The sequence below is a fragment of the Typha latifolia genome, chromosome 4, assembly GCF_019914945.1.
Source record: "Typha latifolia isolate L0001 chromosome 4, TyphaL0001v2, whole genome shotgun sequence".
In the NCBI taxonomy this organism is placed as follows: Eukaryota; Viridiplantae; Streptophyta; class Magnoliopsida; order Poales; family Typhaceae; genus Typha; species Typha latifolia.
In genome coordinates this window covers 12438613-12465193 of record NC_133089.1, presented here as the reverse complement: position 1 = coordinate 12465193, position 26581 = coordinate 12438613, and the positions used below count along the sequence as shown (strand labels likewise).

General features: G+C 35.6%; 2 protein-coding genes across 8 annotated transcripts; both read right to left on the bottom strand.

The window, feature by feature from the left end:
• Positions 1-669: 669 nt before the first annotated feature.
• LOC140786645 (uncharacterized) lies at positions 670-22345 on the bottom strand. 5 transcript variants are annotated; one of them, XR_012108681.1, is made up of 16 exons: positions 21980-22345; positions 21813-21896; positions 19327-19467; positions 19171-19241; positions 17648-17741; positions 14610-14687; positions 12733-12799; positions 11135-11220; positions 10908-10958; positions 6833-6880; positions 5805-5922; positions 3410-3590; positions 1644-1781; positions 1433-1562; positions 1272-1340; positions 670-1168 (listed from the first exon to the last, which is right to left on the bottom strand). XR_012108681.1 is itself a non-coding variant. In XM_073135238.1 (16 exons), exons 1-16 carry the CDS (start codon positions 22178-22180, stop codon positions 1056-1058), a joined length of 1653 nt encoding a protein of 550 aa, XP_072991339.1. In that variant the 5' UTR covers positions 22181-22345; the 3' UTR covers positions 670-1055. The 5 variants fall into 5 exon arrangements, 3 of the variants coding, with proteins under 3 accessions (XP_072991339.1, XP_072991340.1, XP_072991341.1); XR_012108682.1 differs by having other exon boundaries at positions 1500-1562; XM_073135238.1 differs by having other exon boundaries at positions 1433-1545.
• On the bottom strand, positions 19363-26370 carry LOC140786646 (protein OPI10 homolog). 3 transcript variants are annotated; one of them, XM_073135242.1, is made up of 2 exons: positions 25623-26370; positions 19363-19467 (listed from the first exon to the last, which is right to left on the bottom strand). In XM_073135242.1, the coding sequence occupies exon 1, from the start codon at positions 26229-26231 to the stop codon at positions 25650-25652; it is 582 nt and encodes a 193-aa protein (XP_072991343.1). In that variant the 5' UTR covers positions 26232-26370; the 3' UTR covers positions 19363-19467; positions 25623-25649. The 3 variants fall into 3 exon arrangements, 2 of the variants coding, with proteins under 2 accessions (XP_072991343.1, XP_072991342.1); XM_073135241.1 differs by lacking the exon at positions 19363-19467 and adding an exon at positions 24121-24259; XR_012108683.1 differs by lacking the exon at positions 19363-19467 and adding an exon at positions 24123-24259 and having other exon boundaries at positions 25587-26370.
• Positions 26371-26581: the final 211 nt, after the last annotated feature.

Genomic DNA, 26581 nt, shown 5'->3' with positions numbered 1-26581 from the left:
GCTCTTCCTAATGTATAGATTAGATAACTGAATTGACCCATTTAATCAAGGAACCATAATATGGTGATTTAATAATAAAAAGTTCTCAAATATTAATCATAAAGTTTACAAGGAAATAGAATTCCTAACTTCTATTATAGAGTAGAAGGACTCAAAGGTATATCTCTATTCCAAGAAAAAGGGACATTATGCCTTTCACATAGAATAATCAACAAAACCTTGCGCAAATAGATGACATACAATTCTGTGTGGATTGCAAACAGTAGAAGAATTATTCAATATTTCAGTGTCACCCTTGATAAGACTATCTTTGTTTGCTCTATAAAAAGATTCCACAACAAAGGCCCCATTAGCCAGTGGCAACCAAGCATTTGCTATCTATCTTCCCCCTTCCCCCCTCCCCCCTAAAACAAGAATAATATGCGCCCATCAACATTATTATTTTCTTGAATAAGAAATGATGTTAAAATGTATCTCATTTGACCAATCAATAACTTTTCACAATGGCTAAAGATTAGTCTCCATATATTAAGATCATGAAAGAGAAAGAAACTCCCACGTCCCAGCCATTAAGGAACGGGTGTCTTAATTTTGGAGAAAGGTGACTACCAAAAGATAGAATCATCACATCTATTAAACTTGGTCAGAATTGTGGATTACAACAAAAGCTAATCCAAATTGAATTTATTTAAATCAATACGTATACACATCACAGGAAGCTTATTTTAGCTATAACATTTGAACAAATCAAAATGACAAAGTAACATTTAGAAAAGCAGATCTGTAAGACAAAAAAAAAAAAAAAGCTTGTCTATTTTTTCTGATGTGTAGTTGTAAATGTTAAATGAACAATGCAACAAAGTAACTAAATCGTGTCCTTCATATAATACTATGTAGAATGAAACTAGAATTAAATGAATCTTTAACCAACAGTTAATCCTCTAGCTGATTAGGCAAGGGTGTCCACAATAATTTGTGCATTTTCACTCCATTTTTCCATGCCACATCATCTTATTCTGCCTTTGAATAACCACTTTGCTTCTTTAACAACACCATCAGAAAATAAAATCTACATGCAGAAATTTGCTGAGACCATGCAGTGTCCTCTTCAACTTATTGGCAAGCATATGTCGCAGATCATTTATTTGAGAAAGCAATGCCATGAACTCTGAAAAGTGTATAAAAAATTAATGTTTAATCTATATGAAATTTACTTAACTGAATGCAGAAAAGTACACAGTGAGAGACAAAAGGGGCATGCATTAGCTCACCAAGAAGTACCATCAACTGAAAGTAGCCCATATCTGCTCTGACCTTTGCAAGTGCATGCTTGACTGTGTCTGAAAATGAGACCAAGATTTACAATAACTAAATCTGGCGTTAATTCTACAGAACTGCAAAAACAGGGAAAAAGACCAAAAAGAAAAACTACCAGACTCTGAGTCGGACTTCTTTTCAAGACCAAATATGGCATATTTTGCATATGCAAGAAGACGTACATGACGTGGTGCCCCCAGTTTGCCGACTATGGACCTCAACAATCCACTGAAATGAGAGTACATCTATAGGTTACCAAAGGAAATAAAATCAATAAAGACATCTCCATGCTTCAAAACAAAGGGTTGATAAAAAGGTTTTCTTACTCAGTTCGCAGAATAGAAAGAAAGTCAGGAGGTAAAGATTCCATGAATGATGATATATCTTCCATCCTTAAAGAGTGTAACTCGCGCTTTAATCGTCTTTTCTCTTCACCAGACATTTGTGTTCCAAGGATGGATTTGCTGATGGAAATGCAAAAACAGCACTTTTGCATGAATTCATCAAGATGAACAACTACAATAAACTTATAGGAATTGATAAATATTAGAGCATAATTAAGTTCTATACATTATTACATTTATCTCATCAGACAGATTCTGCAATCGGTTGCTAATGTGACAACAAGTGAGATGGAATGGTTTGAACTTTGAACTTCCTATTTCAGTCAGATATTGTTTTTGACCACTGAAAAAAAAAATGAACAATTTAGGCTGGAAAAGATTGGTGTCAAACAATGGTGATCTGAAACCAAGGTCAAAAACCATTTCCAATCTTGCAGGTTTTAACCCTAACTATTGACTTTTAGCCTATATTTTCAATAAATTCCAGCAGGCACTGTTTCATCTCAAGGCCAAACTTCAAGCCAGCAAGGTTGCATGGAGGTGAAAACATGAGAGTAAATGAATATGAGGTGATGTATTTGTTAATTTAGGTTCACAATGTAAACTTTGGACAGCCCTATTTTAAAGGAAATATTCCACATAGTTTCTATTCTCTATGGTCCTAAGCAAACATTCATGACTAATTTATTGAGGTACAAGCATATCTCTGTGGTCTCATGGTTTGTAAATATCAGAATGTCCAACCAGCACTGAAAGCAAACAAGTTTGCCTGAACTAAAGAAGGCCAAAACTCTCAACCTGATTGAATGAAGTTTAAAAAGCACCGTGTATGTAGCCATTGAACAATACTAGCGCAAAAAAGAGAGGGACTCCAGATGAGGCCAGCATTATATTTTGGGCATTCAAAGAGGACGATGAAGGACAATGATGACTGAAGAAAATCGTAAAGCCTTTGGTTTTAATTGAATTTAATATCTTTGGCTACATAAATATGACAATGACATTTTGTTACATGAAGATATATCGACTTTTCTGAGATGAGTGTGAAAGAAGTACTTAGATGTCGGAATAGAATAGTAGGTATCTATTTTTCTTTCAAATTTAATTTATCTCAAATAGCATTAGAGATTATTAAACATTTTAATGGTCCAACAAAAAACTATGATCGAACCAAACGTAGAACTATAGTAATAATCAAGAATTGTCGTGCCTATCTTAGCTCGGCATAGTATATATCGTTAGCACATGTCACACAGAGCCATTGTTGATGACACACTAAATAGTCTTAACAATGTCGAAAAAAGGAAATCTTTTAACCTTTCTAAGGTTTTAAAATAGGTTTTAAGGATTAAAATAAAGTCATTCAACAACTAGATCCTAATCTCATTATTTTTTTCAAATTTTTCTCGAATCTTCTAAATTGGGGAAAATAACTTTGGGAAAACTTAAATTTTCCTTTGATTTCTAAAATTTGAAGCATAACCTATATAGATCAAGCATCACAATGCAAAGAAGTATCAAAAGAATGAAACAGATCCAAATTAGGTTTGTTAAGTAAGACATGCACATTTAGATGCGTCAGCACGAGCAGCCGTAAGGGAATATTGACATACTTTCACCATATTGGTGCCGATAGTTCACTAGCATGATATGTATCAACCCATGCCAATAGTCATAGCAATCCATGGTAAATAATAAGAGAATGATTGCCACAGATGTAATGATTGAACTTAAAGAACTTCATTTACCTTTCTATAGTTCTCCCAGTGAAGATAACAGGGAAGTATTTCGAGTACTTGCCAACACCAAACTGTTCACCTAGTTGCAGTATTTTCTGGGAATCCAACAAAATGAGTGCCTTCCACAGCTGACAATAGTCCAATCTGAACTTTTCATCCAACTCTCTATAAATTCCATGATCCAAAAGAACTGTATAAGTGGGAACACACTATAAATTGACTGGGAGGAAATGGAATAGTTCAATAGGGTAAGTGTCAGAATTAAAAAAAAAAAAAATTGGGGTTAAGAGAGGAGGGTGCACGTGCAGCCCCTCCCTTCTCCCTCTCTGGCACGCGACGAGGCGCAGATAAGGGGAGATTTCATCTAATCCGAATCGGATTAGATTTGATCCTCTTCTAATCTATAAATTAAAACCCTAATATCTTCTCTCTCTCTGCTTAACCATCTCAGCCCTCTTCTCTCTCTTCTTCTTCCCCTCTTTCGCTTTCTTCTTCCTCACTGTCGGAGTCGTCGCTGTGGGATCGGCCCGCTGGAGCGCCGCCGGAGCCATCGGAGACCACGCAACTCGTCGGTAAGCCCTCTCTCACCCATAAATTTTAATTAAAGTTTAATAGGGTAAATCGAAAATACCTAATTTGGGATTTCGGCTCCACCGGCAAATCTGGCCGGCCGGCGGCTTCAGGTCGCTGCCGCTCCATCTAGAAGCATCTTGTCGTTGGCCTCGTGCTGTGGGCGTTCACCGTTGGAGCCCTCGTAGCTCCGGTCGCCGTCGATTATGGGATCGATCGCCGTTCGCGGGTTCTGCTCCACCTCGCGAGGACAGCAGCACCGTATGGGTGTTGGGGAGCTGAGGGTGCGGCCGGCGAACCGTCGCCGCGGTGGCCGCCGGCGTCGCAACCCGAGTTTGGTCTTCTCCCTTTTAGTGTTTGGATTCGGGTCGGGTTGGATCCAAATCCAAGGAACCCGACCCGGTTCCATTAGCTAATTAGATTGGGCTTTGGCCCAATCCATTTAGGTGATAGTTGGGTGAGCTGCGGACCAACTGCAGCCCAGCCCAACTGATTTGGGCTTATTTTAGCCCAAATTAATTATTTTTGGGTTAAATTGTAGAAAGATTTTAATATTTGTTTTAATTAAAAATGTTATTGTTATTTGTTATTAAAGGTGGTGATTTTTTTTTAGCACGTGAGCTAGAGATTTGAGATTTAGGTTGTCTTGCCTAGACTCAGGTGAGTGGATTCACTCACATATTTATTTTATTGTATTTCGTACCTTTGTCAGACCATGTAAATTTTCTATATGCAAATTATTATTTCACTCTTACGTGCAAAAATTTAATTGTTATATTTGTTATGTGCATTTAATCATTATACTCAGTGCATCACCATACTTCGAGCAAATATTGAAATTTATGAAAAAAAATGAGACTAGTATTGGTATGACTTAGAGAACAGTCCAAGTATAAATCGCTTGCGATTTTCCGTAGTGACTCAAGTCTATCTGGAAGTCCAGGGGAAAGTCATAAATTAGATCACTGCGGTGACTTTTTTAGATGACTCTGGCGGGGTTAGGGAACAGTCCTAGGATGAATAAGAAAATTTCCTAGGTGACTCTAACTTCTCTCAACGGTTAGAGGAAAAGACAGAGTGTGTTGATCACAAGGTGATACTATCTGATGACCCTAACTAGATCAGCTATGAAGAAAAGTCTCGAGCGTCATCTCGAGGTGACTTCTAGTTAATGTGGATCCACAGGGTTTAGACCCATTAAGACATACGACAGTATAAATATTAAAAAGATGTTAATATTTTGAAAACGTGCAAGGTTACAAGTTGTGACATCTCTCTATTGTTATCATTATTATTATTTAGAGAGCATGCCTATTGCATATTGTTATGGATATTGTTGCTCTTAGTTTAATTTATTCAGCATTAATATGATTTAAAATTTATTTGGTTTTCGAGTGGATTCCACTCACTGAGCTATAGTTGTTGGCTCATGGGTTCTATTTTTTGTATTTGTTTATCTATTTCAGGTAATAGTCAGCGGGGCGACTGAGCGAAATGTACCCAGACTCCACCTCCACTTAGGATTCACCTATTTATTTTTTCGCTCTTTTAGATTTTATGCTTTAGATTAAAAGTTTTATTTATTTAGTTTAGAGACTCAAAAATATTAACATTGTTTTATCTTTATTGCAATTAGTTTTAAAATTTAATAAAGCACAATTTTATTTTATTTATTTATTTTGCCATCGTACATGTAGAGAGTATTAATAAGGCTTCGTGCATCTCAAGCATATTGAGATGCATGGCCGGTCATGATTCCTATTTTGGGTCGTGACAGTAAGTAGAAGATTTGTTACCTTATCACAAAATAAGAATAACCAAATAAGGGGCATACCTAATGAGAAACCACGACCTTTTGGAGAAACCAATATGTTTCCAGGGTGAGGATCTCCATGCAGAAAACCATGGACAAATATCATTTCAGCAAACATTTCCATTAATGCTTTAGCTACCTGAGATCACTCATAAAAATAACAGTATAAAATGCAGTTAGTATCGGTTAATTTCATACAGCAGATACAGAAAAAACCAAATAAAAGTTTAAGACTTGGATGTTAACTAATTCAGATAGACCAAATCGACTTATCAAGGAAACATGTCAGTTCTAAGTTCTAACTTGGGCAAATTCCTAATAACAGGAAAAAGAAAGAAAAAGAGGACAAACTTGAAATTACAACACATAGGACAATAATAATATCACTTCCATTTTCACACGTTTCATACATTTTTTTTGTAAATCAGGCTTAACGGACTTCCAGATCATGTTATCCCCTAAGAATCACAGCTGACCAACAGATATGAGGTCATAACTAGTAACTATAAGACATGAGAATATTTTGTAACTGACTATAATGTGATCTCAAGTTCTCAACCCCCTTATCAGTAGGCAGATTCTGAGTCAGATAATTTAGCTAGAGAAGGGCATACCATCAAATCAAATAGGCTTGAATGGCTAAAACCAAATCTTGTTTATCTGGTACTAAAGGATTTGCAACCAAGAAAAGACTTAAATATTTGTCAGAACTCAGAAGAATTTAGAAGCTGATTTTGGCACCATACAATATGCGGATACCCAAATCTTGGTGAAACGAGAAAAAAAAAAAAGAGTTCAAAGTTCAAACAGACATTTTAAAGCTAGTTAATTTTGTCTGTTTAGCAGAAATATCAACCAAGTCGTTCAGCCGGCCATTGTATTTTTATTTTTGTTCCAAATTTGTAAGTTCAAAAGAACAAAAGGAAACTTCAAAACTAATCATATAGAACCATGATATTTGTGGAGCTTTACAACTAATATATGAATGGCGAGGTAGTACAACTTTAATAGTACACAGGAAACATATATTGTCTGAGTGAAAAACGAACCTTCGCAGGACTAATACCTGCATCCCGAAGAAAATCCAAATCATCAACCTACACAGTTGAGCAAACCTTGTAAAAATTGAACATATATCGTCAGCAATGTTTCACTTTCACGATTACATAAAATTTAAATGCCAATAACCCCAATGCCATTGTGATAGGAACATAGGATCTGATCCGACAGACTTATCAAGTTAACACAATAGGTTTAATGGATAAAAAGAGAAGAAATCGTAACCCCCTACTTAGACTTGAGAGCAAGGTTTCAAGTCTCGAAAATAGAATCGGGATCGAAATTGGCCGTCTGAAAAAACAATACGTATCTGCCGTATCAACTTATCAACTGTATCGATTTGTATTTTAAAATAATTTTAGATACAGAAAAATAATAAAAGTTTTAGAAAAAATAATAATAAGATATAAATATAAGTCTATCTTCTATTCATTTGCGTCCTCCTACGCTAGTTGCTTGTTGTCATCTCCTCTAATAAGTGAACGAAGCGGTTAAGACCTTCCTATCATTCCCCTCCCTTTGGAGGCGAACCTTATCCTCAAGGTTGAGATGCAAAAACCATGGCTTCAAGTCTTCAAAATCTTCCCATATAGCATCCTTCCATGTTAATTCATCCCACCTCCCGGTTACACTCCGGAACAACCAAACCGCCTAACCCGAATCCTGTAGGTTCCATGCGGCTGTTGGTGACTCGATTGGAGTTGTCTCTGTCATCATTATCAAAAAAAAAATGTCTACTCTATGACTCATTATCCGCTGCATCAAGTCCACTTTTCCTATCAAAAGCCCGCCCCACCATCTCCTTGCAATCAGTATTTCTTTTCCGCCATCTCAAACTTCATTGTTAAACTTCCATCATCAAAGAAGACCATCCCAAATTTTGTAGCCACTACGACCTCAAAACGATATTAGAAATTTATAATCCTAAGTGATACATATAGATGAAAAGTAAGAGTCCTACAATTGGACATCTGCATTACGACAAAACTCCATGTACTCCATCCTATTTTCATCAGCAATGAATACAAAAAACAATGTAGCAGGCTCTATCTTACACCGAAGCTTCTGGATAATCGATTACTCACAAAGTTATATGTGCTTCCACAGTCAATTAGGACAGCACGGACATCGACTTTCCTACTAAAGACCCTACATCCATAGAGTCCACAGCTTCACACACCCGAATAAGGCATGCTAGGTAATCTAACTAATCTTTGATGGTTCTACCACATCTTTTAGGGTGGCTCCGACCGTCTCCCCATCCACGGTGTCATTGAAATCTGATTCAGCTACAAGAACGAGCAATTGTTTTCCTTTACATTGGTGTCTGCGAACAAACTCCTCATCAAAGTTAAAGCACAAGCCTTTTTCTCATTGCTCCCGCATTTGCTCATAAGTCAAATGCCCAAAATCATTACTTGGTGGAATTACAGGTTGTGTCCCATCGACAAGCTGAGCCTCCGATCATCGTTGACCCTAGGGTCTTTTCAGCACGAGTGGCGTCACAATCAACCTTGCAGTTGCCGTAGACAAAAGCCCAACCAGCCCTAAATCTGCCTCCCCCTCACTAGTTGATCCTCGTGCATCCGTGCCAAATCCATGGCATGAGCTATCGTCTGAGTCTTGCAAGTTTTCACTTCCGGTTGTATTTTCTCCCCTAGTTCTCAAATGAAGCAACCCAATTGTTGACTCTAGTCATCCATAGATTCTCAAGACCAATTTCTCGATGTTAGGGATGCTTGAAAAGCCCATGAGTCCAAAGCCCATTCATGTCCAACCCAATAAAATCATGTCATAGCTCCTCCCAACCCTGCTTTAGACTCGGCCCGGTTCGACCCGAAAGTCTATTGGACTGCTTGGAGTCAAGCCATGTCCCAGCCTGACATGGCCCGAGCTTGTCACACCCAGCCCATCCATTAAGGCTCATAGATAATGGCTCGTCTTTTAAGCTCTAGCCTGTCCGCCCGCAATTAGTTTGGCCTATGTCTATTAGATTTGTATTTAAATTCCTTAAATCTTATTTAATCGTTTATATTCCCTAAACGTTAAATACATGTTCCTATTACTGTGCCCATTAGGGAGCATTAGCAACAATCACAAAATTCAATTGTGACTAACTTAGTCGAAATTAGAAACAATTATGGAAATGAGATCATTTAGAAAATTTTGAATAATATAAAAACATTCTTTCCAAGCATTTAGAAAATTTTCTACAATATAAAAACATTCTTTTCAAACATTTAGGCCCTGTTTGCTTTGAGTTCCCTAGGGGTTCTTGATGTGGTTCAATGAACCATAACCTGGTTTAGTAACTAAACATTAAATTATCTTCTTTTTTTATCTAATCTAGTTCAGTACCCACTCCCCAAATCTACTAATTTTATATCTTATCAATCTTATTATCTCTTTTCTCTTTTCTCCTCTCTCTTCCAAAATATTCATATTTTATATTATAAAATATACTAAATCATGTTCAATCAAGTCTCTTCTCTCTTTACACCATATAAGCTAGCAAATATGTACTTAAACTCACAAATAACTATTATAGACACTATAAACCAGCAAGTATACATTTAAACCTGCAAATTAAACACCATACAAGCCAGCAAATATGTATTTAAGTATACAAATGACTATTATAAACACTATATAAACCAACAAATATGCATTTAAGCCCGCAAAATACATATTATAATATTAGTATATTATAATATTTGTATGCTATAATATTATAATATTTGTATATTATAATAATAAACACTATCATGGCATGAAAAGAGTATTTGTCCATCAAATATCCCTTCAAACTAACATTATTTTATTTTTTCACATCACATCATAAATAATAAATACACTCTTAGCCTAGTTCAGAACCAAACACTAAATTACCGACCTCCCTTCCAACCTAGCCATCATCTCCACAATGCACATCATCTGCTCCTTTATCTCCTGTATGTTATTATTTATTATTTGTATGATTTCTCCATGCTCCAATTGTTTCCTTGCTTGTTGATAAAAAGTTAACTCCAACATATCAAGACAGTCCTCCACCGACATCGCCCATGTCTTCAACACCCTCCACAACCTTATGATGAGTTGAAGAATATTTTTTGTCAACTAGCCATAAAAGTTCTGATACTAATTGATAGGATCTGACTCAACAAATTTATCAAGTAATACCACAGTAGTTTTAATGGATAAAAAGATAAGAAACCTTGATAATACCATAATAGTTTTAATAGGAAAAAAAGAGAAGAAACCCTAGCCGACTAGCTAGACTCGAGAGAGAAGAGAAAGAGAAGAAAATACTTTATTGCTTACTTAACTCAAGTAAAGTGGCCTATAAATAGTATCCTAATCATATTAATCACTTAAGAAAAGAAAACAACCCAAAACAAGTCCTAACCCAACTTAAACTCATAAAAATAACTTAATTAATGTAACTATCTCATATTCGGTACTCCTACGCTCCATTCGGGTTCACCATTAGGTGTTCAAATGCAAGAATTAGGCATTTGAATGTTTCACAAAACTCAACACTCAGAAAGAAAAAAAAAAAAAATATCATGGACTCAGTTTGAACGAACCAGGCGAAACATGGACCAGACAGGCATTCAAATGCTAGTCCCGGGTATTCAAATGTCACACTAGCCTTCAACAGGTTTGCATCCTCCTCCACTAGCAGCATGTTGTCGTCTCCTCTAATAAGTGAACTAGAATGGATTGGTTAGACCTCCATTCCTGTCACATTGTCAAACTAAGTGCAAGTGAAGCTCACAGACAGGTAGGCTTTCCCAGAGGAACAACAGTTTTTTTTCAATTATTTGAAGTTCCACTCACTAAATAATCGTGATATAGAAACAAAAAGTTCTATGAGTACCGGTTCATGCATGTGAAATATAAGATAGGAAAGGTCAAAAGCAATAAACTGTGTAATGTATGACTTTACCGAGAAGGTAACCAAAAAATAGTTGTAGATAACACAATAAAAGCAATTCATTGGTAAAAGAAAAAAAGAAAAAGAAAAAGATTCTAGTCAAAGCAAATAAGGTTTCAATCAAACACCTTGTGTCCATCACAATATTGCATTGTCAAAACTTGGCTGGTTGTTAGATCCTGAAAAGAATTTTAAAGATTGTCACAATCTGCAAATGAATTACCATCATCATATATCTGCTAATGCGGACAGTGTCCAAGATCTGTATATAAAAAACTAGAAGCCCACTTTGCCAATGAATCATGTTTATGCATTTCTTGTAAACAAAAGCAACTGTTTTAGATAAGCTTCATACCCAAAAAACAAGAGGAATTCTGATGATGTTATTTTTTCTAAAATTTCTGGCTGTCCTCTCAGAGTTCTTTGCCTCTTGCACAAAATCTGTACAATATTGAGAGCAGAATTTTCCAGTAGACAAAGATTTACTATTAAAGTATAAAAGCTAAAATTGAAGGATTTGAAAGTTAATGTATGAAACTATTTCAGAATAATTGGAAGAAAACCGGCCATACATAATTTTAAGAATAACCTAATGCAAATGTTCTTTATCATCAAAAAATAAATCTGAATAATTTACATCTGCTATTTTATTCTAGCTTTAACCCTAGCACAGATTAGATAAGACTGCACACACTGAATGACAAATTTTTCACCAAATGCATCTAGAATTACAAGAATTGCAAACCCACCAAAAGAAAGCAAAGTTGAAGGACCATTTTGGGTCTAGAAAAATGGTTACTTTTGTTGTATCATTATTGGATACGATATCGGAGATACTCATCGAATACTTCTGAATACATACTTTCTTAGAGTATTAGAATTTTTAAAAATGAAATTAATATTGTGAATACTTCTCAGATATTCTTAGATACTTTCGAGATTTCTACTAATGGAAGTCAAATCAAAGGAGACTAAAATCTTTCATTTCTTATTGGATCTAGAAGATTTCTTTTTGTAACAAGATTAGGTTTACTTGTTTATTTTATTATCTATATTAGGAAATCATGTTACAATGGCCAATTTCTTTTGATTTATAGATTGCATTACTTACTTATCTTACATCTTAGTTAGTAGTAAACTATGTAATACTAATTCTTTATTACGAATGGTAGTTCTTTTAATAAATTAAAATTGAAGATCCCCTTATATAAACTATCATACAAAAATAATATAGAATTTCTTAATTAAGAATATGAAAGTACAGAAGTTCACTAGTTCGTATGTGTTCCACATATATATATATATAGGAGCCATATATCCTACACGTATCGATCTTTATTTTTTAGGATTTGCCATATCAGCTATCTATATTGTATCGTATCGTAACACGTATATGTATCTATGCTTCATAATTTTGGGTAAATCTCAGATATGCGAAACAGTAATTGATCACTGAATATTTACGCTGATTATCATCAAATTTCCAATAACCAGCTAGTTGGGTTCACTTTTGCCCTTATATTAAGTAAGTTTCAATATTGGGCTAATTAATTAACGAGGAAATTATCAATTTTACTGGGCCTACAGGTGTTATCCAGACTGGCTGCAAAAATTGAATGCCCTAATCAAATTAGAAAAGGCAGATATTGCACAGTGAACAAAGTTTTGCAGTTTCTGAAGGTGTTGAATGCCCTAATCAATATAATATTCTACCATATGCTTGTAAGCAATAAATCACTTATATGACAGAACAATAATTTTAATACTCCAAATGTCAGAGCAATAAAGAATAGTAGAGGCGTAAATAACTAAATCAAAGAGTATACAAGGAAAGAAATATATACAGATCTACTCAGCTAATAAATAATCTATGATGACACGAGATAACATGCTAAACATAGCAGCTTAGTTGGTCACCAAGTGTCACCTAAATAAGCAACTTTTAGCACTCACCAAGTTCTAAAGACATGGCTCTCTCAAATTCGGACAACACACGCCCAAACCTGTAATCGGGAAAAATCTGTAGAAGTAAAATAATGCATCTTAAAAGATAAAAATTACCTCTTCAGGTCAATTTATACATGGCAAATGTAACTCAGCTTTATTGAATCTGTACTAGCTCAACAGGCAAGAACATCAGTACTCCTAATTAATACCTTCTCAAAATTGTTATTTTAATAAGCAGCCAGAGATGTCATAACAAATGAATCCTAGTGATTAGTTGCAAGAAAGTTTAATTTAGTTGATTATCATCTTTTATCACTCAAATTCTGGTATGACCCCGAACTGCCACTGTTATGCAGACCATGCTCATTTTGCCATACTCCTACGTAGCAAAAAGAGATTAAATGTATAGCCTGAAATTTGTTGGCTAGTCTTAGTGCCAAAGTTGAACAGTCTTCATTAGGGAGGTCGTTTCGTAGCTTTTGCCCATTGTTCAAATATTCAATTTTGGTTTCTGTTCCGTTAAAAGATGAAACATTTTCCTCAGTTTCAGCCATTTTGATTCTACTTTCACTGTGTTAGCTCCGGGCTTCTTTTAAAAATGAAGTTCAAAAATTGAAAAACAATACCAGAAAATAAGAAAACATAAAAGACATAAAAGCAATAGGAACAAATTTGAGAGACCCATATAACATTATGAAACTAATCAAGATACTGTTGGCCATAGTCCATGCAAAGTGAACAGATCAAATTCATGTCAAATCCTACCTGGAATAAGGGAATCTGTGTAGCTACATTTCTTTATCTTATTTTAAGGCATTATATCTAACAGCATGTAAGGAATGGGGCTGATACTGGATCAGATACAAGTCAAATCTAGCAGAATCTGAAAAACACTTGAAATTTTGTTATTAAAGATATTTTGGCCAGATGCTGGTTTTGAGGCTAGTTTTGGATCAGATGGTACTGAAAAGTAAACTATATCAGTTTTGGATGATACTTTAGACAATGGTTTTGCCTCAGAATAGCTAAGGAAATACACTTAAATATGAACACAAACTAATCTTTCAGGTTTGAAGAGAAGAAAGAAAGGATTAACCGAAGGAAGATAGCAAGAAAATAAGGTAGCAATTAAAAGAAAGAGAATATATATATATATATGCATGGAATTATTTGGTAATGAAACTGAAACAAGGGCAACATTCTCTGAGTAAAATTTGAGTCAAATATCTAACCAAGATTACAATACAGTTGGTGTTGGATCAACCCAAATAATTTTTCTTTCTTTCTTTTTTTTATATTTTTTTTCTTCCACCTACATTTGCTGTTATCTGCAGAAAGAAAAATAAAAAGAAATCATATGGTTTGATGTTTCTGGTTAAATCAGCCTCCTTATGTCTCATTCATTGAAAGTGAATGATGCCAAATTAATGAATCTATAATTATATTAACCGAATTGGTGAATTCCATAAAGTACCATCCTCAATGGTTTGATTGTGATTTGACTGCAATTGTAAGCCATGTGATAATCTTATAATTAACAATTGCAGGACCATCCAAGTAATATCTTACAGCTTGCTTCTACTCCCATTCTACTTTCCAGTGTGATAATTTATCCAAATCTGGTATACATTGACAGCCTTAAGTACAGTCTGATATTTCTTTTAGCTACATCATTCTGTTTAGGTCTTGCTATTATTATTAGCCTTTAGCAGCACCTAATAATTCACATCTAAAGAAACCTCCAGAGGGGCAATAGAAGAGTAGAAGACAATTGGAAATCTGTAACCAAGACAAGCTAAGATAGATTCAAGGGATATTCAAATGGTTATAACTTATAATTAACATTTGCATATATATATTCATAAAACCAATACTTCTCATACCCAAGAAACTGATTTTGATAGGATGGCCATAGTCATCATATCCATCTTCATCCGCTGCTCTAGCCCAGGGTACTGTACCTAGAGTCCATGAATTTCCCAATATCAGAAATATCACTAATGATAGCAAATTTATTTTCTACAAAGGGCATTCAAAATGATCTTTTACAACACATCTTTACAATAGATAGTAGACCAAGTTCATGAAACTTAAGTTAGACACAAAAACACAACAAAAATAAGATCTTTCTATTAAACAAAAGAACTTAATGAGGATCTAGATCACTTTTCTTAGACTTTCCACTATTTCATATTTGTCATGCTTCTGCAATCACTGCAGGGACCACCAAGCCATCCAGTACAAACTCTCCTAGGGTTGTGGGGTAGCAGATCCTCTTCCTCCCTCTGCCCCCACTTATCTTTCTATCTTCCCTCCTGCTTTTTAGTGTCAAAGGCACAAACCAGGCCGTTTGGTACTCCCTCATCCCCTGAGGATCTTAATCCTCACTGAGCAGCACATAGGTATATATGTATATACCTCACATTTGACTTTCAGGCAGTCAAGTATTAAAAATGGGTGGAGTAAAGTGATTGTCAACTTGTAATATGTTGTCTCCAGTTTTGTTCCTTAAGCGTTTCACAGTGAAACTTTCCTACAATGTAAGCAAACAAGGAAAGGAATTCCACCCATTCTTTACAGCAATGAGAAACACAGTGGATTAATAACTAAAAGCTTCTTGAGCAATATGAATCTATATTTCATAGTTTATCTTGAGAAAAATTTTATACTGAATATCAAGCTACCCAACATAATCTGCCTTTATTTGGGATTTGGACTAGCTATCAAAAGATATTATAGTAAGCACATAGACAGCATGGAGGATCTTATATTAAATTTAATTGAGAATCTTACTTTAAATCATGGTTCCAAGTTTCGACCGATCCCGAGTGAAATTAGCTAAAACAGATCAGGATCAGCAATCCATGGTCGAAACCAGTCTAGTTGTATCGACCAGATCAACCATATCGGCCGATTCCGCCCAATACGGGCTCTCCCTCTCTCTTCTCTCTAATTTTTTTTCATTTCTTCTCTCACCGGTGCCCCATCTCTCATTTCTCTCTACTCTCTCCCTCTAGCATCCCCTCTCTCTTCTTCTTCCTCTCTTTCTTTTCTCCAATTTCTTTATCTGTCTGTCTATCTCTCTCCTTCAATCTCTATTACTACAGTAAAAAATCTGCTGCAGTAATAGAGAGTGAGATAGAGAGAGAGGAAGAGACTGCGGGAGTAACAGAGAGAGAGGAAGAGATTGAAAGGGAGGGAGAGAGAGAGAGAGAGAGAGAGAGAGGGAGGAAGAGATTGAAAGAGAAAGAGAAAGGAGAAAGGAAATGAAAAAAATCAGAGAAAAAAATTACCTTACGATAGTAAGAGAGAGGGAGAAAGAGAGTTTGAGAGAGAAAGAGGAGGGAGAGAGAAGAAATAAAAAAAATTGTCTTGTGGCAATAAGAGAGGGAGAAGGTAGAGAAAAGAAAGGAAAGAAAATTAGAAGAAAAAAAAGTTTGCCTTAGCAATAATAGCTGAAAGGAAAGAAAAGAAAGAGAAAGGGAAAGAGAGAGTCAACTAGATATTCATCAAAATTTTGAATAAGTTAATATAATTTTTAGTTTTTAGACTTCATATGTAAATAATTATTATTTTCTTATCATTTTCTAAATTTTTAGATATTTCTTCGTATTTTTAAATAATATTTAGAATTTCTATGATTAAAATAATAGTCCAATCTGATATGGGGCGGTTGATACAACCGATACAGCCGATACGACCGATGTGTATCATTTTTCCGAATGGCCAATCCCAATTCTAATACCAAGTTTTGAAACCTTGCTTTAAATAGAGTTGAACAAAATGAAAAGGATCCATATAGCTGAGACCAAGTAGTTGGGTTGTTGCAGTTCACAACTCATTTCAACTAGTTGGTAAACTAGGTTAACTCCCAACTACTCTTGTGCCAACCGTGTTTTGCAATTCAAGAACAATTTATAGGAGTTTCAAAACAAGTTCTATACAAAATTTGATTAGATATAATTTAATAATGGAGCCCAAATATGCATGAATTTAATAAAGGCCTACAATTTCTCTCTTCCATTCAAAATACAATCTGCTGAAGTGTAAGAAAGTAGAAATACTATAAATGACCAACAGGAATCCTACAAAGAGTCTTATTAGGTAATTATCACATACATTAAAAATGCATTATTTTCTTTTTCCCATATATAATGAATATTTTCCATTTTCTTCTTTCGATTTGAAGATCATATCCACTTCTTGTAAGAGAAACTTTTCCTTAAAGATAGACAATGGGGGAAGGTGAAATCCAAATACATTAAGCTCAATCTTGGTACTAAGAAGCAATGACAACCTCATCAGCAACCTTTGCTCAAGATGGATAAGAAATTTAAGATTTTTGAGATATAACCCTCCATAACCTTTGTATGTAATCCTCAAGAAGTGATGACAAAAAATATGTCTAACCATATAATCAGTGCCATCAAATAATAAGGACATGTCAATTTCCAAGTATTTATCTATTTGAGAGTCAAATCAAAAATTCCAGATTTTATGCAGTAATTATGTAGACACATAGTTATATAGATACATTGACACCAATACATAGATACACAAATACAATGTAACAGTTCTTTTATAGGGTTATAATTATATGTTAAACAACTAAGGTTATTTAAGAGATAAAAGGGTCCAAGCAAATCTACACATTTTTCTGTTAATTCATTTCAATGGGCATCTCAGCATTCCAATAATAGTGAAGAATGATAGTTCTCAATTAATCATGTCTTCTTTTAAGAAGGCTAAAGAAATTCACCCATAAGTCCTAGGAATATGCAAGATGTGAGAAATATAATGTACTTCACATTTGCAAAGTAGAGGCCCTTGCAATATTGTAAAACACTCACTTATAGGCTGCGAACATAAAATTATGAAAAGTCAAAGTAAACAATCTACCATGTTGATCAATAATCCCCACCTTGATAGCTACTTCTTGTTTATCCTTCAACAGTCCTCGATGTACCTGGGCAATTGATGCAGCAGCAATCGGTTGTTCATCAAATTCCAGGAATCTGACAACAGCATATAAAAGCTAAAGTATTTCTCAATTGTAATTTTTCTGAGATCAACAAGAAGGGGCAGCATTTTTTTCTTCTTCTTCTACTGTGACAACATCTACAAATAACAAAGTCCAGATTATAAAAGGCAGACACATACAGCACCTACTTGACCACACCTATGAGTGTGACACAGCTCCACCATGTAACTGCATGATGCTTTCAAGAACCCTCATAAAGTTATTTCAAGAACCTATTTAAAGCTATCGCTACCAAAGTAGCTGCCAAGATGCCTAATGCCGCTTTTTCATCAAGGCAGCCTACAAGTCTGTAGGACATGAAACATTTTTCAATAATTGACGTCTTTTGACTTTTTCTACAAACATCGATGAAGAATTTTAATTCTAATTTCTAAAGTCCTATATGAATCTTGCCATAGAAAAAACACTCATTTTCTAGATGTCATTGGTGTTTATATTGTGCTTTTCTGTAATAGTATATTCCCCATTAATACTTTTTTCTTTTTTCTTTTTTCTCTTTACGACCAGTTGGTGTAGAGTTTTGTTTTATCTCACAGAGGTCGTGAGTTTGAATCTTATTGGCAGAAAAAAAAAATTATACCAAATTTCTTTTGGAAACAAGTTGAGCTTTTTCTCGGCACACAGAAAGAGTGAATCCAACTGCCTTTTACAACTGGTCTTTAGCTCAACCTTAGCCCACTGCCAGCCCCACCACTTGGATCTAGAACCTACATGCTGATGCTCATGGACCCAATTGTGCTTACTGGTTGGAATTTCACCAACAAATACAAAAACTTGGTTCTCCCCAAAAAAATTCTCCCAAATTAGGAAGTGCAAAAGAATTGAGAAATCAAAATTCACCAGATTGGAGTCTGAACAGTTCAGAATCCAAATAGTTATACTCCATATGGTTGTCTCAACCAAAATTGCAAATTTATCAGTTGAAGTCATATATACTAAATTAGGCTTTTTTTCAACTTTTCTGTACCAAGCTAAACACAAACTTGAAAAAAGAAATTGAAGATAATTGGACTCTAAACAGTATATGATCCAAGTAGATCCACTTCTTAAGTATCAATTTACTTCAAATTACCATAAATTTGTCCTCTAATTTTAGTTATGCAAGTTTAGCTTCAAGACTACTTCAACGATGAATCTCAACTTATACACATAATTAGATATATTACACAAATATCAAGGTCAAAAAGAGCTTTAATTAGCCATTAAAAGTTAATTTATGCTTAGTACTATGGCATAACTATCAACTGTAGGATACACAAAAGGTTGTGCCAATGTGCCAGTATAAGCATGTTAACTTTGGTGCAAGAAAATACAAATAATAGTGTATTTGGAGTAAATGATACAAATTTGAGCCTATTGAGAATCAATGTCAGAGTAAATGTGAGTAAGAATTAAGTGCTTACAAATCTGACAAATCCTTCTGCAAATTTTGTTCTATTACTCCTTTTATATCATTGAAGTGGTATGGAATCGCCTGATGATGAATAAGAATAAATAGAATCATGAAGTAGTCTCTCATATGAAAATACTAGCAAGCACATAGCAAGTAATTCACAAACCTGGTCTTGCAGAGATGAAAGGGTTGAAGAGTATTCTTTTGGAACTTGTCTCAGCAATGAAACAAACTGACCAGCTTTCACATAAAACCCTCTATTTGTTTCACATAATTTAAGTAACTTCTTGGCTGAGCGTGAATGAACCTATACCTCAAAGAACTAAAATATCAATATTGATCATCATATCATCATTCTCCTTGTCTATAATCTTTTACCAACCTCTAGCTACACAACTGGTATTGGAAATCAGGAGTTCTAACAGCATACGCATATACAAGTACAACGAAAATACAAATTATATGTCATGTTCAATGTGTCATCTCATGACAAAGCAAGATTTCCCATTTTGACAAAATAATTCCATGGTACAGGAAGCGTGAACAGACAATAAGTTGTCAAAGAATGAACTAAGAGTGGTTGAGTAATACATGTTTCATTCAAAATTGTATATAAAATTATGTTGGCAAAACAATCTGCTGACAGCACTAGTCATGATACCATTTTTGGTTGCTTACTGAAGTACTAGATAGCCTCTTTCTTAATTCATGTTTTCGACTACATATTATTTTGATTACTAATCAACCTCTTACTAACAAACATAGAACTCTGTTAAAATCAGGGAAAAGGCCAAAAGAGCTTTCCATGAGTACCTTGTCATCAAAGTTAATTCCCCTTTCTTTTCTTACTGAGAGTGCTTAAGCTTTGAACAAATTTCATATTAACAAACATATGTAGTGGCAACCAGCAATTATCATGTCATGTTGTTGTTACGAACTAGATCTAGACCGATTTATCATGTCATGTTGTTGTTACGAACTAGATCTAGACCGATCTTTTAGTAGAAAAATTTGTGATATTTTTATGACTAGTAGCCTCAAGAGTTAGGATTCTTTGGCTTTGGTTTCACGTGATTCCTAATTTGGGGTGAAAAGAAAAAAATGAAACGGTGAAGCAAAATCAAAACTTGACATAATTATAAATATCCAATGTTAAGACAGTCGTCGAAGGGTGGCAAATGCTAAGGGATGGTGGAAGTTGGCCGTATGAGTGGATGGCTCATGGAGGAAAATGGTGGCTAAGGTTAGGAGAGAAGATGGCCAATAATAGAGATGATAATGAAAGATTAATTTACTTCTACTCTTAGTTTACTCTTATGACTACTCCTATGCTACTCTTACTTTTACTCCTAAAATGAACTAAAGTTAAAACATAATTCTTAATTCTTCAATGGATGTTGGATGATTAAACAAAGGAGACTGACCTCTCTTATATATAGAGGTCAAGTACAATAAGTTCTACTAGGATAGCCCTAAAAATTTGCACAATTTATTGAACTTACCTTAAAGGCTCACACGACTTAATTGTACTTATTCTAAAGACTCGTATGACTTAATTGGACTTGCCTTAAAAACTTGTATGACTTAATTAGACTTGTTTTCAAGAGTTACTGACTTAACTAGACTTGTTTTAAAAACTTATATAAAAAATAAACATGAATTAATTAAAATATAAATAAACTCGATCCAACGAGCCTAATGTCTTCATGATATGATCTGACCTGATCTGATTCGCATCAGTTATGGTATTTCAGAATGCAAAGATAAGTACAACTGACTAACTGAACAAATGACATGATAACTTCGGTTATTACTATGTGTATGTACATGTAAGAGATCAAATACGAGTGTCCCAAGTAAATAGGTGGCCCCTGCAGTATTTGACTGATTAAATAGTGCCAACAACATTTAATACAAACATTTTCTAGATCAAGAAGGGCATAGACTATGATCACCAAATGAAAACCTCCTCAAAATTGTTGTCTACATTGTTAATCTTGTTACATAACCAATTGAGCTAAAAAAACTAAGCTATTAGGTAGCAAACCTACAATGTACATCATGTCTTAAAAAAGACTTCCACATGTGACCTCCACATTGCACTATAACAGATAGTGGAAATAGAATCACAATGAGTAAGCAAGGTTCTAACTTGAAATCTTACGAAAAATCTACCTCCCATACCATGTTAACTAACCAATTGGCTCTAATGCTTAAGCTGACCATCAATGAGTGCCGCACCTAAAAAATATCTTCTCATACACCGTAAAGTGGCTTCTCATGAGGCTTTAAATCTTACATATACTTACCCACTAAACACTAAACTAAACCACCAGTATTTATGATCGTCAGATACAAAGTGTCAGGGTTTCAAAAAGGAGTAGTAATATTTATAGAGCATAAAAATTACTAAGCACAGAGTTACTGAAATGGAGGAGAATGAATGGATATAGCAAGGTATAATTATCATTTCGCTTAAGGTGACCGGAATTTGTTGTAAAAGGATGTCCTTATCTCTGTAGTATTTGATTTGGCAACTTCCACGAGAACAGGAAACTGGTTTCAAGTTCTATACAAATTATATTCGCACACTTCTATCCCTACGGAAAAAGATAAATCAAAGACAGAAACTTTTGAGTAAAATTGAGTTACCTCCGACAGCTTACTCCGGTACTCGCTAGAACTGGGAGGCAAGTTACGCAAAGAGTATTTGTAATCAACCACGATAAAACCGATCTAAAGAGAAGAAAAGACGAGAGTTTACAAAGTTCTTCAAAGGAAACAATGGAGAAATGGGCGAGCAGAAGAAGAGAACGAACGGTGTAGATCGCCCGAGAGGATCGGGCGACGCCGTCGAAGGCCGAGGCAATTTTCCCACCGGAGGAAGAGAGCGAGGAGTCGGCGGCGATGACCTCAGCGCCGGCGGCCACAGCCACGCCTGCGACGGCGATTCCGGCGACGAGGCGGAGGGGGCCCTTCCCCTTGCTGGGGAGCTTGAAGAGACGAGGGAGGGCCCCCATGGCGGGTTCCTAGGGTATGGTTTTGGAGGGCAGAATCGAGAAGAGAGAGGAGACTGTCAGACTGTAAACGCTCCACGTTTGGGATAGAAAGAAAAGGAGAGAGGAAAAGCTTCCGTTTTGGTGGAGAGAGAATTAGTGAAAGGAAGACTATTCTTTTTCTTTCCCTTTTCGCTCCTTATTCCTCCCAAAATTTTAATCCGAAAACAAAATTTTCATCTTCCCGTTTAATTTTATTTTATTTTTATTTATCCAAAGTCCAAACTTTGTTTTCTTTTCTCTTACCTTGTTTTAAAAATCAAATTAAGTCTCAAGATTTTTTTTTACCAAATTATAAATTTATAAGTTAATTATTCTGCTAAACAAAGAGAGCAAACTGTCTCTATATATAGATTAGACAATTAAATCGATCTTCCTAAAGAGAATTTAACTACCGAACTATTTAGCAGTCAAAATATGATCCAATTTTTAGAATTCGGTAAATGGTTCTTCCTATCTATTTCTTGCATTTTTCTGGATTTTCTTTTTCTTTTTCACTAAAGAATATTATGCAATGGCATGAGAATCACGGAAAGGGAGAATGTATTTGGTCCTGAGATGGTGACCATTAGACTGGTGACGATCTGGTTAGATGTTGGATTAAATTTAAATTGAACTTAGTTTAATTTGAACTAAATTTGAGCTCAAAATCCTAGAAGAGCTTCAAACCTACTTTCGAACATTATCAAACTTGAATTGAATTAAATTTAATTTAGACTTGAATCAAACATTAAATAAGGCCTAATTTTGACTATAATTATATAAATATGACAACCACTTTTGATTATCTAACACTAGTTAGTTCACTAAAATTCCATCAAAAGAAGCCCTCTAAGACATGGATCACAACCAAACCTTAATGAAGACAAGAAATTAACACCATAGACAAATCGAATTGATCAAAAACCTATTGTAGGACTTGAGATATTCCAAGCTTACACCAATAACTCAAGATTCTCGAGATATGATAAGGCAATATTTTTGTATCTACCAGAACTTCAAAGTGAATCATACCATGCTTATATATTTATTGATCAGATTTATCAAGAAGCGAGTAAATTTATGCAGAGAAAGTGAGGGATTGGAGAAAAGAGCCAAAGTGGTCTGGAACTAGAGATGGAGAACTCAAGGCTGGTTTGGGACTTCGTATTCTAAGTTTCTAAGCCTTTCGAAATTCAATCTAACAATTCATATCACTCATATATATATATATATATATATATATATATAATTACTATTTTGATTAATATCGAGGTGACCTTGTTCGAGCTAAGCTCATAATCAAGTTCGGCTCAAGATTAAGCCTATTCTAGAGATCAAGTTCCTGTGGGCTCGCTTTCAAGCTATAAGCTTGATCGAGCTGGTTAAATTATTTTGACAGCTCTAACAACAGAAAATATAATAAAGAATACCAAACAATAGTACAATGGCCCATTAAACAAACCCCCTCAACCTAGTACAACACACATTTTGGCAGATGGAGTCATTCTACTCCAATTATACAAACACTTCGCAGGCAACTGACAGGTTCCTACGAACAGTGTACAACCATACATGACTCCTTTCATATCACTGAACAGATATATAGATCACAACTCACAACTAGATCCGATACTCTATATAATCCATCCATCTGCCATCAGAAACTTAGGAGTTTGGATCTTTGCTTCATCCCTCCTCACAAACAACGACTTGGAACCACATTGTAGGAGATTGACATCAGTTCAGCAGCAAAAAATTGCTTAGACTATACTGTGGAGACTTTCCAACCTTAGAAATGTGCACAGCTAAAGGTTGTATTAGAATAAAATATCACGTATTTTTAGGATATCTACTTACAAGTTGGAATGCAGGAAAAACTCATTTGCTTCAGCAGATATAATAATAATTCAGCAACATAGCTAATCAGCTTACCTCCTCCAATTTTTCCATGTTCAAGTATTTGGCAACGATTTAATGAGCTGGATGTCAAGTTAACAATCAAAATTTTCCCAACTCCTTCCTAGTCTTCAAAATTTGGCAATGGCAGATAAAGACCTCGATCTACATGGTAGCCATGCATACATGGTTAATTAACCTAGGATGTAATCATGATCTTTTTCATACATTACCTCAATTCAATCATTATTAAGGTTATTAAACAAGCGTTAGATCGTTATCTCTAATTTATCTTTCGTTAGATCATGTTTAAGACCTGCATATACAATTCAGAACACTCGCATGCATATTTAAACACCATCCGTACAGCTTCAAACAATTGATTTATTTGCATGCTGATTTATGTTTATACAAGTAATCTGTAGGTTTAGCTGTCCATAAAACTATGAGAGCCTATGTACCAGATTCATAAAAGAATTAGCATCCTTGATAAAGAGCAAGTTGATGAGCTTGTATAAGATAAAGAAATATTTCAAGAAAAAGTGATTGTTTTCCAAGCATTCTCTTCAAAGAAAGAAAAAATTGGCTCTAGTGTGATACGTGAGTAGAAGGAAAATATAACTCCATCAGACTGGCATGGTTCTTCAGAAGTGAGGAACCTAAATCGATTACAGCATAATTCTAATTGGTGAAAAACATTTGAGGAGCATGAAGGTTGAAATATAGAAGGATTAGTAGGGCACCTAAAGTAACTCACTTAAGTCTCAGTCCACAATGAAGTGAACCATTAACATATTCTCCTTGTATAAGTATTGCTTTCTGAACTAGGTGCTATGAATCTTACCCATTGTTGGACAATGTTCAATGTATTATCTATACAAGGTCTTGCTGCTCAATGTACATCTAAAAACTTCCAATAAAGGCGCCAAATGATTGTACACTACTAGATTTTCATCATCTGATACAGCTTAGACCACAACAAATTCACATGTGGAATTTGTTCTGATCAATTTTTGCACCACCTCAGAAATCCCACACCTATCAACCAAAGGCAATGAATAGACAAATCTAAGAACAATGTATAAGAGGACAGGTGAGCCTTAAATCAAATTCTTCCCCTTGGACCCGAAGAGAGATGTTTCAACGACCAAATAACAGTCCAAGCTCTTGGATGCCAACCATACCTACCCATCATACAATATCGGATAGTTGAATCCATACGCCTAATTCTGACTCAATAGTTGAATGGCCTACATGGAGTTTCTGAAAGAAATGTATAGTATACCGATCGTAGAAATCACCAGATTCACTTACAACAAGTTATGAGCTAGAGATCACTTGAATGGAATAATTTAGACATAGAAACATATTTGTTCGACATCTCCAAAATTCCAATACTGGCTTCTATCAACTAAGTTCACAAATAAAAGAAGCAAACAAAATGAAGAAAGCTACAAATTTTTTTTTTTTCACATCATACAGAAGTACAAACCTATGAGAAGGTAAAAACCATCAAGAAAGCTCGCACCTTTCCAGCTCCGCTCCTCTCCTCTCTTCACAAGCCGAAGCCTTTGAGATAATTAGAATCCTTACTGGCCCTCTCCTGAAACTTCTTGAACCACCGGTCCAAAATATCCATCGGCACGATGAGGCGGCTGCCGTCGACGCCGCAGAACGACTGCATGAAGTTGAATAAATTCTCCCCGACGCGTAGTGCGAGCTTCTCCGCTCTCTTCTCCGCACCCGCGTCCGCCACCGGCGGCAGCGCCGCCAGATTCTCCACGGACAACCCGATTTTGGCCGTCGTGGCCCCCGGAGCCGCCGAGACGGCGAGGTCCGCAGCGAGGGGGTCATCGGCGGGGTCGGGCCAGGGGAGGGAGAGGACGGCGGAGGGTCGGGTGGCGTGGACGGCGCCGCAGAAAAGGAAAGGTCGGTTAGGGGGCTGGGCATAGACGGCGAGGGCCTTCTCCGGCGGGAGGGAGGCGGCGGAGAGGAGGAAAACGCAGATTTCCTTGAGGTCGTGGTAGGAGTCACCGACGAGGGTGGAGATGTCGAGGACCCAGTGGAGAGGGTCGATCTGGGAGAAGGTTGAGGCATCCATGGGGAAGCTGCGGTCCGGAAATACTACACCGAACATGGTGGGAATTCTTGGAGTATTCTTTTAATGTGATTGGGATTCTGGAATCGTGCGGTTTGGGTTTCATGGAGGAGATGGGGAGCAGTGGAGAGGTGCTGAGATAGGAAGACGAGATGGGGGCGAAGAGAGAGAGGAAGAAGGTTCTAGTTGCATCTCAAGGATTCTAGAAGGTGGGGAGAGTTTGGTGAGTTGTTGATCAAAATAAATTTATTTTTTTTATTTATTTATCAAAATAAATTACTCTGAAACTTAAATACTAAAATGGATCAATTTTAGCGTAGTATTAAGTAAAACGCATAATTATTAGACATTTACCTAAAATACTGAAATTATCAAAAAAAAATTAAGAC

What these genes read in the sequence shown, in the direction of transcription:
- LOC140786645 (XM_073135238.1), bottom strand. Translation starts at nt 22,180, where the DNA reads ATGGGGGCCCTCCCTCGTCTCTTCAAGCTCCCCAGCAAGGGGAAGGGC. An exon ending in AGGTCGTGGTTTCTCATTAG is followed by an intron (nt 3,591 to 5,804) that starts GTATGCCCCTTA and finishes CCACTTATACAG; the next exon opens with TTCTTTTGGATCATGGAATT. An exon ending in ACTGGGAGAACTATAGAAAG is followed by an intron (nt 1,782 to 3,409) that starts GTAAATGAAGTT and finishes CATTTCCATCAG; the next exon opens with CAAATCCATCCTTGGAACAC.
- LOC140786646 (XM_073135242.1), bottom strand. Translation starts at nt 26,231, where the DNA reads ATGTTCGGTGTAGTATTTCCGGACCGCAGCTTCCCCATGGATGCCTCA.